Genomic DNA, 20935 nt, shown 5'->3' with positions numbered 1-20935 from the left:
TCGCCCGCGCGGGCCTTTTGCCCCGGCCCTGCGCGACGGACTCCCCCTCTTCCGAGTTAATTCATTTTGCGCAGTCCAATTCACCTCCTCACCTCCCAGAAGCTGCTACCTCCGAGCTGAGCAAGGGAGGAGCGGGAGAGCCCGAGGCATTACCGGGCGCAGCCCTACTGCGGCCATTTTATCGTCTAGGGGCCAGGGAAGCCGGCGGCCCCCGCTGCGGGTGGCGGGGCGGGCGAGCCGGGGGTCCCGGCAGGGAAGCGCTGGTGAGGCCCCGCCGCGCCATTCATGGAGGAGAGGGGCGGCAGCGCGGCGCGCACCGTTTCCTCATCCTCCTCGTGTGCTCGGAGCCGCCTCCGGCGCAGTCCCGGCCAGGCCCGTCTCCCCCACCGGGCGCCATCAGCGGCTGCTGGGCCAGGCCCCGCTGGCAACCGCTCGGGGGGCGGCTGGTGGCGGACACGGTGAGGGAGGAGCGGGCGCGCTGCCGCCGCTTCCTCCTGCACGGCGGCCGGAAGGCAGCGCGGCCCGGGCCGCCGTGTGCGCGGAGCGGGAGAGGGCCGGGCCTCGCCGGCGCCGCCGCCGCTGCGGGTCACCCAGCCTTCCGCAGTGGGGGTGGGCGGCGGAGCGCGCAGGCCGGGGGAAGGGCCAGGCCCCGCCGCCTCTCTGGGCGATGGAGTGAGGCAGAGAGGCTCGGCAGCAGGAAGATGGCCGGTGGCGTCGGCGGCGGCGGCTGCAGAGACAGCTTGTTTCTGGAAGGTGCGTGCATGGCTGAGAGGGGGGGAATGTGGCCCATGGGCTGCGTTTCCTTTCTGGCAACCAGTAACGGGCACGGTACAGATTGGGGAATGGGGGAGGCGGGCGTGTGTGTGCATCTGCGGGGGGAATGGGTCCCCTTTGGGGGACGACGACAATGAGAGGTGGCTTCGTGGTGGGGGAAGGGTGGGTGCTGTAAGGGGTGGTTTGATTTGGTGAAAAGAAACCTGCTTTTGAGGGAGGGGTTAGTGAAGGCGATTTGGTTTCATACTCTTTTTCTTTCTTTCTTTCTTTTAGTGTTCTGAGGCTTTGGAAGTGCAGTGTTTTCTTTGTAGGGGCAGACCGCTGAGAGCAGCCTGAGCTTGGTGCAACAGGGCCGGTTTTGCAGCAGGAGGAATCTCCTCTCGGAGGGTCGGTGGGCTGGTGGGCGGCCGGCCAAGGTTAGCGCTAGGTGAGGAGGGAAGCGAGGATTGCTGTACCGCCTCCCCGCTGCATTTCCCTGCCTTTAATCTGCTCCCAGGCTCCGGCCTAGCCCGTACCCTTTCGCCCCACCATAAAATTTGTCTCGTTTGCTTCTAAAATGCGACTTTAAAGGTTTGGGACTGAGGTTAATTTTGGGAGGGGGATCATTCTTACATTTGTGATAAGAAGATGATAATGAATCTGGCAGCTGCAACTGAAAGAAACCTTTAGCGTTTATAAAGCCTTGAGTAATTTTTTTTTGATGTACGGGTTTCGTGTTTTTTTTTTGTCACCATAAAGCTCTTAATTATAATGCAAAAAGTCTTCTAAAATTTGAATATCTTTAACTGTTGAGCCTTTACGGTTTCACCGATTTAAAAAAAAAATCTGCTATTGTAGTCTTGCAAAATTGCTATAAGCACATATCCTGATAACACAGGCCAATAGTCTGCTAAATTCTGCTAAATTACCATGATGATAACGAAGAAAAATGTATGTTAATGAAAGAAATTACTCCTAGTAAGTAGAGTTTTTCAAGTCAGCGATAAGTTTAACATTGGAGGTTTTGTAATACCTATACTCTGCAGAACATACCTCTTGCAGATTTTTCCCTTGCTGCAGGATGTTGGGGTTTGTTTTTTTTTACTAGATGTTCTGGAATAGAAGTACTGTGTGAACAAAATACAGCTTGTTGTTTTGAATAATTAATCTGAAATTCTGATGTTCAGAAACTCTTTCTGGTTAATAACAGCTGTCATGTTACTTACCTCCCTTCTATCTTTTAAGTGTTTGGTCGTGAAATGCAGACACCCCATTTTTTCCTGAACTCTCTCCACAGAATATAGTGAGGTTGGCGCAGATATCTAAAAGTGTCAGGGTGATGACTAGTCACTGTCTTTTGTGTGCACCTTGGCTACTTGCTGTTGGAGAGGTGGCTAAGAAAAGACAGATTTCACATGCAACATCCACACGTTTTTTTCATATGAGATCTGTTTCCAACAGCAGGACCAACATGACAGTGGATAGCATCCCCATTTGCAGCTTCAGTATTCCAGGATTGGTGAACTGAGTTATCAGCTGGTTTTGTGTTTCCTCATTATTTGGGGACATGTTAATTTTAGAACTGATGATATGATAGAAACCCCAAGAGTGTGCAAGTGTGCATGCATGTGTGAAGGAAACCTAATGTGAATGGTGGTGACAAAAATTTCTGAGGGTGGCCCGAGTACAAATGGGATGATAGTACTATAGCAGACCTAGTAAGAGCTGATAAACTTTTATCAATGATTTGAAGCAAAGGAAAAAGAAGGCTTTCAGACATTATTTGAGAGGTTCTTATTAGGGATGTTGGCTTTATAGGAAAAAGTAAAGGCATAGAATATATATGTATATGTGGGTTTTTTGGTAATCAGTAATCTGAAAGTGTACAGCAGCACATTAGATCAACCTAATGATGTTAGAACCATTATCCAAAGGCTGGAAAAGCACAAGAGTGCCAGACTTGTGAAACAAGTATAATAGGGACAAAAATCAGGATAAAAGTGTATAGAGTAGGAAATATGGCAACTTCTATTATAAGATGATGATTAATACATGAGCCTAGAGTTATATGTGTAACTAATCTGAGTGTGTATAGTTCATGGACTCTGTTGAAGTCTGTGTAAGCAACAATCAAAAGTTGTTTACTTGATGTTTTTGGAAGTTTTCTATTAAAGGCTGCTAGAGAGGAGGGGGAGGACTCCTATGTCCATCCCTGGCATTAATGTGCAAAACAAATTAATTATGTGCCAAATGGATGTAAGGTTTATCGTTAATTGAACTCAGTCTAATGGAAACTGTGCTCTTTAAATTAATTGCTTTTGATAGTTGTTCAGAATTTTGGTTTTGATTCCACATGTCCAGTAAGATACTGCTCTTCTCTCATTTAGTGTAACAGATGTTACTATGAAGAAATATGGCTGTCATTCTGCTGTTAAAGGGCCTCCTTTTAATATTTTTATTATTTTATTTTCCAATAAAAACAAAATGGTCTTTCTGGAAGGGTGTTCCTTGAGTGATTTATCTGTTGCCTTTCTGGTAATGCCATTCTTGAACACAGTGATTCATGCTAGTACATGGGTTTTGTCCAGTTTTGCGTATCTATATGTCATCATTTTTTATGCTGTGTTGTATAGACTGTTTTATGGAAAACGTGAAAAAGATCTCTAGAACTCTAATGTTTGACTCCTTTTAAAGCTTCATTTGTTATCATTCTGGAGCAGTGCTCATAGTTGGTATACATCATATACATTGATATACATGACCTGCATGTTTACTTTTTTTGAAATGTCAGGACTGTTAGAATTCAGAAGTGTGGAAAGTACCTTATTTTTGTTATTTACACTAGTTTGCGAGTAGAATTAGTAAAACTTTTCCCTCGTTTTGTAGATTTACTTTTGTACAGTAAGGTTTCAAAGTTATGGGCAGAATATGCAGAAATTCACACGAACAAAGTAGCCCCGTTGTATGGGAATTCTTTCCTGATTTGGAGGACTAGAAATTTAGTGATTAGAGATTTCCATCTGCAGGAACTCCTGTGTTTTTCACTTGGTAGTCACATCTAAAAAATATAAAGCAATGATAGGCAGATCTGTTTGGATTTAAAATAGGGGGATGTTCAACATGTAGGAATGGAGAGTACTATTCATCATTACCCCCTTGACAAAAATTGTGGGAACTCTTGCTATATTCTGCCTCTTGGGTATTACTGAGTTGCAAGGAGATTGTAATTTTTCTTTTCCAGCCTTAAATTGAAACTTTCCCTATGTTTGTGCAGCAGACAACAGGAAAACTTTAAAGTGTACCAAAATGCATGTATTTTCCAGAAGAAAGGAGAAACATTTTATTCCTTCCTGTTTTCTTTTTTCAGTCTTCTGATGGTTACAGTAGTGATACTGAGAACCAATATTGAAGTTTCTTTTTGAGGACCTCCTTTCTAAGGAATGTTACCTTCAGAGCTGCTGAGAGATTTCAGTGCAATCATGACAGGATTGCTCAATTTTCGTTCCATTTTCTTGGCTACAGGTTTCCTAATAACAATAGAGAAAACTATGTGGACTACCTATTAGCAGCAGCAGAAGGAACTTTGTAGTTGTCTGCCAGAGGACTCTAGAAGACTGCTTTGTTTTTTAGTCAGCTCAGATGTAAAGAATTGTCTTCACCAAAGCAAGGGTTATAGACTTGTGTATTTTATTAAAGGTAGCTGCGCTTCTGCAGTGGTACGGAAACTCACAGCATTTGTATATTAATGTATGGACATAGAGTTGCCATTTGAAGTGGTGGTCAGCCTTTCTTGCTTTTTTTTCTTTCAGTCATATTGAGAAATCTCTGACAGGAGCAATACAATTGAGTAGAGCAGAGTGGAGTTTATATTCAGATAGAACACTTGAAAATTTTCTACCTGCTATGAGTCTTCTCTTTATTTTTCTCTTGACAGTGAAATTTAATTATTAATGGTTGTAATTGTCTGTGAAACAGTCTCTGATGCTTTGTTTATGACCTAGTGGAGATAAGTATTAGCTTGAAAATGAGGAGAAGGGATGTTTCAGGTATCATTCACCTTCTGTGTCTTTATCATAATCCAAACTCTTGCTTTATGCTGTTGAATTCTTCTCTGGTTTGCATCTGTCCCATCAATGTCCAGACATGTTCTGTGTTTTTCTTTTGTTTTTTCTTGAGAGTAGTTTTCTGTCTGAAAGTGGTAAATTCATGACTCTTCCATGGCTTGCTTATGTCTCCCAGTCCTCTGACCCAGTCAGAATTTCTTTCCAACACTGCTTATGTGTCTTCTCAGACCTTTGTTCAGCTGGTCTTTCCAGTGGTTTTAAGAATAAGAAGCCTTCTCGTTGACTTCAATGCAGAACATTTTCTAGGAGTGAAACCCACTTGTTGAGAACTATTTCTCAGCAAAGTCAAATTGAAACTGTCTTCTTACTGTCTTATTTTTTGTATATGCCAATGTAACTTGGGTGATGGGTGGCATGAAATATTAAGAAAGACAGGCTGCTTCTTAAAACATGTAGAAAGATACTAAAAATAAACTTCATTTATCTATTAATGCTATATAACATATGTTGTAATATGCTTGGTAGCCCATTCTAAAATAATAGCCTGTGTCCAAGTCCTCTTCCACATCATCACCTTCTTTTTAATTTTGAGACCTAGGATTCTAGGAGCCAAGGCTTGTCCAATTTTCTGGTTTTCATTATGGGGTCATTTACTATTTGGTATTTTTTCCTAAGCAGCTGCTGCTATAATAATTTTGCACAAAGTAGGACATAGAAGCTTCAGGTGTAACAGTAACTATCTTGTGTGAGATGCCTCATCCATTACTTTCTGGCTCTTGGATTTGGTAGGAAACCACTACTCTTTCCTCAGAAAAAGTACAGAAATTATTCTGGTTTTTAGTGGCCAAAAAAAAAATTAAATTGAGAATGTTTCTAAAAGAGATCCTTACACTCTTCTTTATATAAGTATAAATACAAAAGTAATAGTAATAACCTAAGTAATAACATCAGTATGTGGCTTGATAGCAAGCATAAACCAACATTTGCAAATGTCTTGCTTGCACAGATACTTTTATGATGAGCCTATTTGGATATTGTAGTCTTTTGCTTCTTGTTTTATGTACAAGGATAAAACATAATGAATTATTTATTAATAATGGTTTCAACAACAACTTTGGCTTTTATTACTGTTGTTTCTGGAAGACTATGCATGGATTTCAGTGCAGTATTAGACTTCACCTTTTCTATAGTGTTTTAGCTGTGTCTTTTAATTGAGATAACTGAGGGGTGTCAAGGTGTTTTGTGTTGTAGCAGGTTCTGTAATGTGAGACTAATCACCAAACTTGCCACTTTTAAATATTACTTTATAAGAATATGAGGGATTTTTGAGTCATCTCTTATAACTTTGAATTCTCCCTTCCCACTAATAGCTATTAAACCCTTTTGTTTGCAGAGGAGTGGAGGTCTCACAGGTAAATCATAGGATCACAGAATGGTAAGGGTTGGAAGGGACCTCTGGAGATCATCTAGTCCAACCCCCTGCTAAAGCAGGTTCACCTAGAGCAGGTTGCACAGGGTCACGTCCAGGCGAGTTTTGAATATCTCTAGAGAAGGAGACTCCACAACTTCCCTGGACAGCCTGTTCCAGTGCTCTGTCACCGTCAAAGTGAAGAAGTTTTTCCTCATATTCAGGTGGAACTTCCTGTGTTTCAATTTGTGCCAGTTGCCCCTTGTCCTGTCACTGGGCACCACTGAGAAGAGTCTGGCCCCATCTTTTTGACACCCACCCTTAAGGTATTCGTAAGTATTGATAATATGCCCCCTCAGTCTTCATTTCTCTGGGCTAAACAGACCCAGCTCTCTCAGCCTCTCCTTGTAGGAGAGATGCTCCAGTCCTCTGATCATCTTTGTAGCCCTCCGCTGGACTCTCTCCACTAGTTCCTTGTCTTTCTTGAACTGGGGGTCCCAGAACTGCACACAGTACTCCAGGTGTGGCCTCACTAGGGCAGTGTAGAGGGGGAGGATAGCCTCCTCGACCTGCTGGCTGCGCTCTGCCTAATGCACCCCAGGATACCATTGGCCTTCCTGGCCACAAGGGCACACTGCTGGCTCATGGTGAACTTGTCCACCAGAACACCCAGGTCCTTCTCTGCAGAGCTGCTCTCCAGTAGATCAGCCCCCAACCTGTAAAGGTACATGGGGTTATTCCTCCGTAGGGCAGGACTCTACACTTGCCTTTGTTGAACTTCATTAGGTTCCTCGCCGCCCAACTCTCCAGCCTGTCCAGGTCTCGCTGAATGGCAGCACAGCCTTCTGGTGTATCGGCCACTCTTCCTGGTTTCGTGTCATCAGCAAACTTGCTGAGGGTACATCCAGTCCCTTCGTCCAGGTCATTGGTGAATAAGTTAAACAGGACTGGACCCAGTACTGACCCCTGGGGAACACCACTAGCTACAGGCCTCCAACTAGACTCAGCACTGCTGACCACAGCCCTCTGTGCTCTGTCGTTCAGCCAGTTCTCAATCTACCTCACAGTCCACTCATCTAACCCATACTTTCTGAGCTTTCCTATGAGGATGTTATGGGAGACAGTGTCAAAAGCCTTGCTGACGTCAAGGTAGACAACATCCACTGCTCTCCCCTCATCAACCCAGCCAGTCATGTCCTCATAGAAGGCCACCAGGTTGGTCAAACATGACTTCCCCTTGGTGGATTCGTGCTGACTGCTCCTGATAACCTTTTCCTCCACATGCTTAGAGATGGCATCCAAAATGAGCTGTTCCACCTAAATAGCTAGAAATTTTGTCAGACTTGCCCACTTCCATAAAACAGAAGTAAAAATTAGTGTCCCTAAAGCGACGGTTTCAGTGTTGCCTCAGCATGGTTCGGTTTGCTGCTAGCTGATGTTACTGCATTTACTGGCTGAGCAGCCAGGGGTTAGGGCAGCTGGAGGACTCAATACACAGGACAGTGTATGCCTCCATCTGTGTGTGCGTGTTGCAGAAAGGAGTGGAAGAGTGTACAGGATAGCCTAAGATACTGCAGGAGGCTGAGAAAACAAGATAAACAAAAATGGAGCTGTTGTGATGGGGGAGGCTGTAGAAATACAGTGAACAAATTCTTTTTTGGGGAAAAAGGGCAAATCTAATTATTTTAACTTGTTTTTTTTAAAAGGCACTTCCATTGGGGGCGGGGGGAAGCAGATTTGGAAAGTTCCTTTTTTTGGCCCATGTTTTAGCACCTATTTGTTTTCAATTTGGAGGGTTTTTTTTAAGGTAGGCGTATTCTTACATAGGTTGAAATCTGTCTGATACTCTGTACTTGATTACTTCTTGCTTAAAATTAAGAAAATTAAAGACCTGGTAAAAATATTACTATTTTTATTTGTTATATAGAAAATTAAAGCACTAATAAAAATATTACTATTTTTATTTGTTATAGAGAATTAAGCCTAATTTGTTATATAGAATTATCTTACGCATTTAATTTTTAAAAGCATGTGTTCTTAAACTTCCTCTTACTGTGTTCAACAGCTTAGGATGTGTAATATTTTTAGGTGAAGCTGATCTTAAGCTGTGGTGAAGTCAAAGTTGGTGTCTTGTGTGAGCCAAGTCAGTTGCTTATTTATGTTGTGTTCACAGGAGTAAATGGCACTTCCATAGCGGGTGCTCAGCAGCCTATATTGATGGATATCAAGACACAAAAAGAATTACCTGGCAATCTTTATTTCCCTCAATCCTTCACAAATACAAGATAAAAAGTGTTTTTTATTATGCTGCTGAGGCCATGAAATTTCATTTCCTTTACGGAATGTGGAAAAAATAACCAGTTCTTAAATAATGGATCAAAATCAAATGCTGTATTTTTAATCATTAAATCACTGCCTAATTCAGTGAGACATGTTTAGGTTGGAAGCTTTTCTTGAGAACTACTACCGTTATAAGTAGAGCTTAGTAGTTCATTAGTACATAGACACATTTGTGAGATGCCTTTTGAGTACTTTCAATAGGATGTTGTAAAAGTACTGAAAACTTCTTTAATTTTCTTGTATGGTGTAGTCTCCCTGCACAGAATTGGGGATTGTGCCAAATCGAATTCAGTCTCTGAATTACAGTCTAGTATAAATCAGAATACAGAATGGCTAATGGTTATTTGGGTACTGTAGCTAACAGAAATGATTAAGAGCAAATAAATTTGAGAATTTGTTTTGTTTTTATTTATGGTGTAATGTCTGCTGTGAGTTAAAGAAATAGCATTTTGGAAATGCTGTTTGAATTACTTTTTTCTAAATAATCTGTGGAAGGAATTATGTTCTAGTATATGAGGATAATTGGTTATTAAAAGGATTGTAGTAAATGCATGAGTACTGATGTCTTGTAGTTAATGTACGCTAGCAATTTGCAGCATGGATGTCAAACTTGAAAATAATTGTTTCAAAATAAACTGTCCAAAGAATAGTAAAATGATTAATGTGCGATGCTATTGTCTTGTACAGGATAATGAAAAATTGGGTGTATGGATTCCTTAAAGCAGTGAACTGTGATGTTGCTGCTTTTATCTTATCATGCTGCAGCTCCATTTTGAATGTAAAGCTGCATGCCATCTATTTATTGGTTCTCTTTGCAAGGCTTAAAATTATTAACTGGTTTGGGCATAGGGACTAACAGAACATTATTAACTGATTAGAGAGAGTTATGTGTTGCAGCTGTGCTGCTCTTAGGGCTCACTGCTGCAGGTGGGGGAGAGAAGAGGTCTGCTGCTCTTCCTCCTTTGCCCTCCTCGAATTCCAGCTTTGTGATGTGTTGTACTGTCCACCCCCCCTGAGACTTACCAGTTTATTGCCAGAGAGTTTGAACTTGCTGTGTACTGTCTTGCCAGATTGGCGCTTTGCCAAGCCTCTGTTGAATTTGCTCACTGAAGGGTAAGCAGGAGAGGCAGGACGATGGCTTGGACTGGGGAGAGCAGACAGACTGCACATGAGAGGAGCAGGACATTCCCCCTTTCATCTCTCTCTAGTGAGCTGTTAAGTCAGGTTAAGGTATAATAGCTTAAACTGTAGACTAAATATTTTTGTGTAACAGCAGCTTTATTCTGCCCAGGGAAATTCAATTATTTTAAATAACAGGTTAACTTCTGTGCAGAACAAGTTTATAGTGAAGGCTGGAGACTGGAGGGAATAAATTAACAGGCTGTGGTTATTCTTCCCAGGTTGGTCAGCAGGCCTTTAAAAAGTTTTTGTTAACGGGCAAGTGCTGTAAGTGCTGCGTGAGGCAAGGAAACATTTTTGAATGCATGTCCTAGTAATTCCTATGAAAGAATAGTTTGGAGTGAAAGACGCTGAATTTGGGACATCTTTCTCTTGACTGGATCTTGAATGATTGTAAAGAAAGAACAGCAATGATTCAGAAACTCTGCGAAGCCTTCCTGGGTTTTTGTTTGTTTGTTTTCAGACCATATAAGCTGTAGCTGGAGCAAAGTCTCCCTGTTTTTTTTTTTTTGTTTGTTTGTTTTTGTTGTTGTTGGGTTTTTTTGTTGTTTTTTTTTTTTTTTTAGTAAGACTTGCCACAACAATGTTTTAGGAGTGATAAACAGCAATAATATTTTGCTGGTGTGGTAAAACATAATACTATATGACATGATTAATATTATGTAATCTTAGAAATTTATGTCTGTAAGAAACAGCTGCAAAAATATTTGTTATTTTCATGAGAATGTTTTTATCCAGTGCCATACAATTATTTCACTTGTACTAAAATTCATTCTGTTGATGTATTTTTATTAATGTTGTAGGATATAATGTTGTGTTTGTTTGGTGTGTCCAATTTTTATGTCTCATTTAGCAAAATATGAATATCCTGCTGATGACAGAATTTAATATGACAGTCTAACAGAAAGATTATTCAAGAGCCCATTAGATGAGAATTTGAACTATGCACTAGATGTTAGGTTTCACATTTGCAATTGCCTTTGCAATTTCTGAGGCTCACTTCTTTTAGAAACACTTAGTAGAGTCCATTGTGACTTTGTTTCTATCAAGGCTTACTGCTCAAGAGACAATTTAAGGATCCTTTACAATTGGGAATAAACTTTCAAAAGTGAACTTCTGGACTACTCTGGTCCAGGTTGTTATGATTGCATGTACTTGGCACAGCAGGGCAGTAAACCTTTAACTGAGATTACTAGTTCTGCCATAAAGCAAATATGTTGTAGCTGAATCTGTACCTGATGAATACCACAAAAAAAAAAAAAATCTATCATTAATGTAATAAAGAAGTTCTTTGTCAGCTAGCACAGCCTTTGTTAGATGGAAAAGGCGCTGCTCCTTACTTGGAAGAAAGACTTAACTCTGTGCCCTGTGATAGAAAGAACTGATAGATCAAGGTAAGCATGAGCTTCATGTTTGGATGAAGGTAGCTGAAACATCTCCAGTTGCAGGATGGTCTCTTAAAAAGTGAGATGTTTTGCTTCAGCTGTCTTTTGGGTGATGTTTCTTGAAAAGTAGGTTCATAACTGGGTGCAATTAGCAAGCTGGCATGTGTTATTTTGTTATATTAGTTAATTGATTGATAGCACCTCCTCATCTTCACTGCCTTTGCAGGTAATTACTGAGTAAAGTAATTAGTTTGTTTTTCCAGGGATGTTAAAGTTATTTTTAGCTTTTTAAAAATAAAGTCCGCTTAGTGAATTTTAGCATACTGTGGTTTAGTTAGCAGTTGTCAGTGTTTCTTAAACTCATTGTTGTTAGGTCTAGTGAAGTTTAATACTGCCATTACAAAGATTTCTGTGTTTTTAATGCAGTGATGTAGTTGCATTACATCATGCCTCACTGCATTGATGATCTCTGATTGCAAAGGGAGTTGAAGTATATAGTGTATCTAGTGTGAGCAGGAGGCAGTTGCCTGTATTTGTGTTGCATTTCTCTATTCTTTTTAATAAACAGACATGATTTACTCTATTTTTGACTGTATGTGAATTTGCAGGGTCATTTTCTAACTCTTAGTGGTGCCATACTGTATGGCCCTGCAAGTAATTGTGCCAGCAATTTACCACACAACTGCTCTGTGCTGCTCAGAGCGACAGTCCTGCTGCTCCTCCCAGAGACAATACGCTCACAGCTTTGCTTGAGTCAACACTGGCACTTCTCTGGCTTTATGGCAAGTTGGCTGAAGAAACTAAATTGGCAGAAAACTAATCCTGGGGGGCGGGAAGTGTTAGTGGAGCTAGTCTGTATTACTTTTCAGCCATGTCAGCAATCTAATCCAGTTGACTGCTCTCTCATGTGGATATGAAAGCTTGCCAGTGTCACTAAGAACAGGGGAAAAAACAGGCCTTTGGCCTTTACAGAAAGGCAAATGCAAATTTTTCTCACAGCTTAGAGTTTAACTAACTCTTTCATCCTCTTTTCGTCCTTTCCCTACTCAGATTTCTCTGAGATGTGCGTTTTTCATTTGACCAAATTACTGAGGTTTTCTTGGTTGTTGAGTGTCGTCTTTGTGTGTGCCTTTTTTGCTGTCCATTTCAGGTGAATTTTGAACAATTGACAACATCAAAGAAGTGTCTTGCTTATTTCTGCTTTAATTACATTTTAGAGTTTCTTCTCCTGTCCTACGTTTGCAAGTTATTTTCTTGTAGAAGTCATGGAACCTTTCTGGACTTTAATTTCTGTATGTTTTTATAGAGAGAATAATATCTATCTGACATAATCTTTGGAAGTTCGCAGGATAAATCCAGAAGTGTTAAATAATACAAATTCGTATTTTTTCTTCTTTCTTTTGGTATGTAGATAGAGTGATTTATTTCAACCTTTCTTTTGGTATGTAGATAGAGTGATTTATTTCAACCTGACGTTCCAATTATTTCAGCAGACCTGGAAACCTTCTCAAAGCATTGGTTGCCTGATTTCCAGGTAGTTAGGCTAGGTTATTAATCTTATTCTGTATGTAACTGCCTTTCAGCACTTTCTAAAAATAGATAGCTGTTTGTTTAGTGCTGCTATGTTCTCTGTTGTAACACTTAGCTTTTTTTTATGAAGGTGGATCCCGTGGTGCATAACTAAGTCTAAAATCAGAAGTGTGCAAATCTGATGCATAATGTAAGGTTTCCTGCTGTGTTTTGCTTATCTTATGAAACTCTTCCAGTGTTCAGAATTTGAGATCGTGTGTGGTTAACATCACGTGCTGATTTGCCACAGAAATTGTATTCTGGAATTGTTGTCAAGTGTTATCTTCCTTGAAATGGCTTGTTAGCTTTATATACTTTTTCACATTTTGAGAGTAAATTCGCAGTTCAGAAATTGTCCCTAGCCTATCCTAACCTTTTATCCTCCAATTTTTCCTAGAAAATAGGAAGATTATCTCCTATATTTATCTTTCCTAGAAAAACACTGAAACTTTCTTCCTTTCTGAATTTTTAGTATATCTCCAGTCTAGCAAGAGAGGTCTTAATGCAAGTAGAGAATTATATATATTTTTGTAATGCTAGAGAGGAAAAAATTATTTTTATTTTTTTCCCTGTATTGTTGGATCCTGTTTTAATATTATTTAAATTACTTTACCTGTGTGGACAGTTTGAGTGGGTGGCGGACTTATTCAGAGAGAGAAAAGAAGGAAAGTGACTGAGATACTTCATTTTGGAAGTGTTTGTGGCGATGGTGCATTTGCCTTAGGTGATGCTTTGTACCTACTAGTAGTCACTGGTTTTACGTGACTGCTGGTTGGAATCATGTGGGTTGGAACCTCCTGTCCAAACCAAGCCAGGTTAGAGCAGGTTGCTCAGGACTTTGTTTAATCTCCATGACTTCACAGGTCAACCTGGTCCACTTTTGAGCGCCCTCATAGTAAAAAAGAAATTCTTTCATTGCGTTGGACTTTTCTTTGTTCCAGCTTGTGTGTGTTGCCTCTTGTCCTTTTGCTGCGCGTCTCTGTGGAGAGTTTGGTTTTATCTTCTCTCTGCCTTCCCATTAGGTAGCTGAAGACAGCAAAAAGGTCTCCCCTCCCTGCTTCTTAAGGCTGAATAAACCCAGCTTTTTTAGCCTCTCCTTATCTGTCACGTGCTCAATCCCCCTGCCTATCTTGACAGCCCATCACTGAACTTCCTCTAGTGTGTTAATGTCTTTGTTATACCAGAGAGCTCAAAGCTGAATGCAGTGCTCCGGTTACAGTTTCATATGGAGGGGAAGAGTCACTTTTCTTGACTCTGGGTACGCTTTTGCTAATATGTCATGTGGTTGACCTTCCTTGCCGTGGGGGTGCACTGCTGACCCATGTTCAATTTACTGCCTACTGGGACCTCCAGGTCCTCTTGAAGAGCTGCTTCCTAGCCAGTCATCCCCCAGCCTGCGCTGCTGCCTGGACTTACTTGGTCCCGGATATAGGACTTTGTATTTGCTTTTGTTGAACTTCGTTAAGATTCTTGTCCCACTGAATAGTAGCCCTGGCTTCCAGTGTATCAACTGCTTCCCCCAATTTGGTATCATATGCAAACTGCTGAGTGCGCTTGGTCCCAGCATCCAGATTATTAACAAAGACATTCAACAGTACTGATCGCTGAGGGATGCCAGCAGCCGGATTTGTACTTGTAGTCATCACCCTTTGACTCCAGTGGTGTAGCTGGTTTTCCCCTTACCTTCTCATTCACTTATTCAGTCCATGTCTCTCTAGTCGGGCTATAAGGACCTTTCCGGAGGCCATGTCAAAGGCCTTGCAACACTCAACTGCTCTCCTCTTACCTACATCTAACTGTAGGATGCAGTTGGGTTAGTTGGGCACAGATTGCCCTTGGTAAATCCATGCTGGCTTTTCACCTTCTTGTTGTCATGTAGATGGGAATGGATTCCTGGAAGATTTGATCCATAACCTTATCGGGGGTTGAGGTGAGGCAGACTAGCCTGTAGTTCACCACATCATCCTTGTTGCCCATCTTGAAGATAGGTATGATGTTTTTCCAGTCATTAGGATCCTCTCTCAGGCCATGGCCTTTCAAAGATAATGTAGAGTGGCCTAACAGTGACATTGGCAAGCTTCCTCATCACCATCAGATGCATCCTATCTGATCCTATGGGCTTCTACACGTACAGCTGGCTTAAATGTTCCTTATTCATATCTTCCTCGACAACGGGTGATGTTGTATTCCCACAGATTCTGCTGCTAGAGTTGGGGAACTGGGAGGTCAGAGGGCAGAACTTACCAGCGAAAACTGGAGGGGCGAAAAAAAAAGATCAAGCTCTTCAGTTTTTTTCGTGTCCTTTGTCACTAGGTTCTGGTCTCATTGAGCAGTGGGCCTACGTTTTCCTTAGCGTTCCTTTTGCTGCTGGTGTAAATAAAGAAGCCCTCTTGAAGTACTTCTGCATTGTTTTCTGATGCTATCATAAGGGCAGCATCCTTGGGTGATGTAAATGATCTACATCTCTACTGGAAGAATCAGTAGGAAAGGTTAAGAAACACTAGTTGTCCATTGTGTGGTTACCACCACTGTCTTACCAGAAAAACCTTCAAATGCGTTACAAAGAAAATGTTTAACATACTTTAAAGCTCTGTTGTCCTTTTATCCTCCTCTGTTACTCCTTGTTAATACTTAGAAAATGTTGAACACAGTTCAGCAAATGATCAAACTTATCATTTCATATATATGAAATATCATATAAATGATATATCATATAAATGATCAAACATATCACAGAACTTATCGTTCTGTGTTCTTGAGTCCAATCATTCTACATGATATTCTGCACTGTAAGCAACCCAATGTGTATGGAAGTCCTGAAGAAAAAAAAAAGTGGTTTATCAGAATATGCAGATGATTTTCCATCTTTGAATTACAGACCTCTTACAAATGCTTGTTCTTTGCAAACTTTTTGTCCAGGGGTGGATGCTCTGTATTTATCATTGATTGTCTGTTGATATCACCTTCTTGAAAGGGTGGGGTTTTTTATTAGCGATCTGGGAAATTAAATTGCCTTCATGTGTGAAAGAATGTCCATACTTTGTATCTGTTACAGTGGTATCATAGAACTTTACTACTGAACTCTGTGCTTCATGTAATATCTCACTATCGATTTATGATTACTGCCTGTTATTGGAAGTGATTTTGACAGTTTTTTTTCATCTGTGGCTAGTTTAAGGAGAGGAAAGTTAAAGCATCTCATAAGCAATAGATCTCTAAATCTTGTACCTACAAATGTAGGTTAGGTTATGGTTCTGTGCAGATTTTTTTGGTATCCTTAGTGCCTAAAACAATCTCAGTTCCTGGATGCCCCTTACCTCTGCTGTTCTGTCACAGCTTGTGCTGTAATAGTATGGAACTGATATGGATGAAAAATAACGTCCCCTTCACCCACTGTTCAAGGTGTCTTTGCCTTCCCCAGGTTTGCTTTCAGTGGAGAAACAGCTGTGCTGAGGTACGCAGGGTGCAGGACAGGAGTAAGAAGCTCCCTCTTTTAGGAAATGTGAGGGATGTGTAAACCTGTTCATGTAGTACTGCTTCAGAATGTGAAAATGCAACCTCACTGTGGTTACACAGTTGACATAGTAGAGCTGATGGTATCAAAGCTGGAAGATAAAAAGCTGTTTTGCATAGAAGCCTGAAGAAACCTGTCTGAAAGGATAATGAAGCAACAGCGAAAGTAAAACCATTAAAAAATATTTGTGTCAAATTTTTATGAGTACTTGTATCCTCTTAATATATGTGATGACTCTAAATGAACAACAGATTAGAACGGTCAGCAGCGTTCTTTTTAATTTACTTAAATATGAGTCTGGATGAAGGCAATGATTCTGAGCACATTTAAATTAATTTGCATTTTTTGTGTGAATGTGGCAGTATCTTATAAGTTGGTTGCAGTTGTGATGGTCTAAGCATTTGTGAGATGAAGCTTTTATTCTTTCTTTCTTTCAGACCAGTGTAACTGGGGAAAAAGAACGTAAAGTTCAGGTCCTCCTGGAAAAACTCCTTCATCCTGAACCAAACCTTTGTTTGATTTTGGTTTCATATTTAGGGTGGTTCTTGGAAACACAGAAAGAGATGTGATCTCAGCAGATGAAAGACTTGTAAAAGCTTCTGTGTGTTGTAATAGAAACCTTAAAGTCTCTCCTGCTGTATTCCAGGAGTGGTGGTGAGTTCTGGCAATCTAGTGATATACTGAAAAAGTTGCTTTCCTAGAAAAGTTGGTCTTCGTGTGGCCAGTAAATGCATCTGGCATCTGTGGTGGGTTGACCTTGGCTGGATGCCAGGTGTCCGCCAAGGTGCTCTGCCACTCCCCCTCCCTTCTTCCCAGGCTCAGCTTTATTCCTGAATTTTCTACCTCCTCCCTCGAGCAGCACAGGGGGACAGGGAACAGGGGTTGTGGTCAGTGCATCACACGTCGTTCCTGCAGCTTCTTCTTCCTCAGGGGGAGGGACTCCTCACATTCTTCCCCTGCTCCAGCATGGCGTCCCTCCCATGGGAGACAGTCCTCCATGAACTTCTCCAATGTGAGTCCTTCCCACGGGCTGCAGTTCTTCACGCACTGCTCCAGCATGGGTCCCTTCCACAGAGTGCAGTCCTTCAGGAACAGACTGCTCCAGCGTGGGTCCCCCACAGGGTCACAAAAGTCCTTTCAGCAAACCTGCTCCAGCGTGGGCTCCTCACTCCATGGGGCCATAGGTCCTGCCAGGAGCCTGTTCCTGTGTGAGTTCTTGACGGGACATACACCTGCTTTGGCGTGGGGTTCTCCATGGGCTGCAGATGGATATCTGCTCCACCGTGGACCTCCATGGGCTGCAGGGGGACAGCCTGCCTCACCATGGTCTTCCCCATGGGCTGCAGGGGTATCTCTGCTCTGGCGCCTGGAGCTCCTCCTCCCCCTCCTTCTTCACTGACATTGGTCTCTGCAGAGTTGTTTCTTTCACTTATTCTTGCTCCTCTTCTCCGGCAGCTGTTGTGCAGCATTTTTTTCCCCTTCTTAAATATGTTATCACAGAGGCACTACCACCGTCGCTGATGAGCTCAGCTTTGGCCAGCGGCAGGTCCATCTTGGAGCTGTCTGGAACTGGCTCTGTCCATCATGGGGACATCTTCTGGCATCTTCTCACAGAACCCACACCCGCCAGCCTTGCCACACAAACCCAATACAGCATCATACACAAAACAATAAAAAGAAATAGGTATGCTTTTCTGGTCAGCTGTAATATAGATTCATATGGAATGATTTGCCTTAGAGCACAGGATACAAGACATGCAAAAAAAATCTTCTAAGGTGATACCTTCTGTTGGACACTAGGACTTTACTAAATATTGTATATGTCACTCCTCACTTCAGTGTTCTAGACAGGCAGAATTTTAAAGTATTTTTTTTTTTGCAAATGCACAGCTTTGCTCTTTTTTCACAGAGATTCCCTGTGAACTTTTTTCCTCCCATTTAGGAATTGCTTAATGACACTGTTGAATGATAGAAACTCCTGCTAAAGGAGTTTACAAAACAGTGTCCACACACAGTAACTTAAAGGTATTAATCTGCTTTCTGCCATTCTTCCTACAGGCATACTTTGTTTTGTGATCCAAAATTTGCTAATTGGGTTTTACACAAAAAGACAGTATTTTTAAAAGGGTGGCTTCAGGATGTGGTTAATAATGCCGTGAAAACTTTAATTAAAACTAAACCACAGATTATTTTTTCAGCTTTTTTTTAATTGGCTTTTTGAAAATGACATGTAACTGATCACAATTATTTTAAAAAGCAGTAATATACGTTAGGTACACCTGTTTAAGATGTCCATTTAAATTCCATCTAGTTTCTGGGGCTCAGAGCTAATCTCCCTTGGTATAACAGCACCAAAGGGAGCTTATAGTGGGAGGAAAAATCATTTGTCATTGCTAGTGAAATCTGTTCCAGCGTGCTGCCTTTCTTGGGCAGAGGCATAGCATTTGACTTCTCCTGGCTCAATATCTTAGGGACAGGTATGCTTATTTGAATATTTTCACCTTCTGAGTATGAATGTTTCTTGCTGATTAAAATGGTCTTGGTAGTATACGTTGTAAAAATTGCAACATAGAGGCTCCAAATTTAAGTCTTACTACAAAATACTTAGAAACTTAGCTGATGTGACAGATGACTTGTTACTCCTGTTTTAAAAAAATCCAGTCCTGTATAGAATCAGATCCCAAGTGACTATTCAGATCAAGTAACTCAGGTGAACAGTCTGGCTAAAATGATGATATACTAGATTTCCTTTTTTGGTAGGACCAAGAATGCTAGAGAGAATAGAAATTGATTCAGAGCTGAGTGAGCAGAGCTGGGATACTAAGACTATTCTTCCATGGACAACTGAGCTGGTCTGTAGCGGTGGACTGGATTATTGTACAAGTAGGTTGCTGAGTTTATGACAGTAGACAGAATCTGTGAGACGGTTGCCTCTTGGGAGCAGAGATGGTAAACTTGATATCTGAAGACTTGTAGAGAATGCAACAGAAGAGCTGGTAGCATTGATGCACATGATGGAAATCTTAGCATTGTCTGTAGCAGGTGCAGGGCCACAAAAATGGACAGTGCAATGTCAGAAAAAATGTGCAGGAAAATGGTTAACATCTGCAAGTTCCTTATTCAGAGAGGGGGTTCTGTGCAGTGGGGATAGATTTTCTCAAAATGAAAATAGAACCAGTATTGTGGCACCTAGAGTGGGGGGAGGCCGATACATGTAGAGCAGCACATGGTTTGCTGTAATTTATGCTCAGTGGATAAAACTATAAAAAAAATTATGTCCTCTACTGAAGCTGGTAAAACTAAGGTAGGAACTGATGTAGAAAATAGTGTATTAATATTCTGACTTAAACAGAAAAAGAACCAAAAGAAACCCCATACAAAGAAAAGTGTTTGCTTCATTTGTGTGAAGAAACCTAGAAAAATATTTTAGGTGAAATGGGAGAACTGGAAACTGACAGAGTTAACTTATTTGAAATTAGATAGAAGGAAAATAATTAGAGGGACATTATGACAAATTGAGACTAAAGGGGGACAGGTGGAGAATGGATTGTGTTGATTGAAGAAGTACTTTATGTTCCACAAAATGTTCAAGTCAGATCAGACTTAAATGGCTCCAAAAGTTGTATGAAATCCAGATAGATTCAAGGACTACGTAAAAAATGTGACATTGGAATTACATTACCAGTTACTTGACCAGGTTGATGACTATTGTAACCTGTTAAGAGAAACTCTTAAAAGCTGCAGGGATAGCAGACACAGATGCTGAGGGAAGTCTTGGTGAAACACTACCTTCCAGCTCTCCTTCTAGAGGAAAACGTGCACTAAAACAGGTGGCAGTGTGCTTCAGTAATTCCCTTTCATGTGGAATTGGGACTCTTGGATGTACTTGTTCTGCAGCATATAGTGAGTGTTGTTGGGGAACCTTTCAAGGTGTTCATGAAGTACATAACGTTCTGTAAGGATGCTGAATTTCTAAATCTGAAGGAAACCCATCTGATGATACAGAAATGCTTAATTCAAAAAAAGGACTACAGAAAATCTTAAGAAACTCTCTGAAAAGAAACTAAAAGATGCAGCCAGACTGTAAAATATTTGCAGACAGCTTAGGAGTTATTTAAAGACACCATATTGGAGACTTACAGCACATGCATGCTGCTTATTTAAATAGACTTCAAAAGGCCTTCCAAAATGTTGGCATGGCTAAACAGCAGGGTAAGGGGAGATGTCTGAAGTAAAATATCATCCTTCCTGAGTATGAAGTTTTGTCCGAATGAAGAAAATAGAGAATAGTAAAAAAGCTGGTGGATTAAACCTGTAATTCTAAGGAGGCAGGCAAAAAAAAATTTTGACAACCGAATTGTAAAAGGTGGCTTTGGAGACTACAAGGTCATAGCTAAAAAATGGAATTGCTTGCACCCACTTTGGCAACACTTATAGAGGTCTTTATGCCAGAACATTTCTTAAGAAGGAATGTGATAGAGTATATGACTCAAAACGAAACATCAGTGGAAGAAATTGCAGTAGATTAAGCAAACAATGAACCAGGCAGCAGGATCAAATGGCGTTCATGCAAGTGTTGTAAGAGGAACTCAGGGCTAAAGGAGCTAATGACTGTAGCGTGTTACTTGTTGGTTAGCATTGTCTTCTAGAGGTAAAGAAGGTAGCTAGTATGATACCAGCTTTTTAAAAGGGCAATGGAGGTATTTGAGGAACTTGATGTCGA

General features: G+C 41.1%; 1 protein-coding gene across 2 annotated transcripts in view; it reads left to right on the top strand.

Moving 5' to 3' along the window:
* The first annotated feature begins 529 nt into the window (after positions 1-529).
* SENP6 (SUMO specific peptidase 6) overlaps positions 530-20935 on the top strand; it is an 80103-nt gene continuing 59697 nt past the window's right edge. For both annotated transcript variants that reach the window (XM_068403869.1, XM_068403860.1), the window contains exon 1: positions 530-753. In XM_068403869.1, coding sequence (XP_068259970.1) covers positions 702-753 — 52 coding nt within the window. In that variant the 5' untranslated portion in view covers positions 530-701. The remainder of the gene's footprint in view (positions 754-20935) is intronic.

This window comes from Nyctibius grandis, chromosome 1 (genome assembly GCF_013368605.1).
Source record: "Nyctibius grandis isolate bNycGra1 chromosome 1, bNycGra1.pri, whole genome shotgun sequence".
NCBI classification, from domain to species: domain Eukaryota; kingdom Metazoa; phylum Chordata; class Aves; order Nyctibiiformes; family Nyctibiidae; genus Nyctibius; species Nyctibius grandis.
Note: the sequence above shows the minus strand (reverse complement) of the source record. Positions and strands in the feature narration are given on the sequence as shown.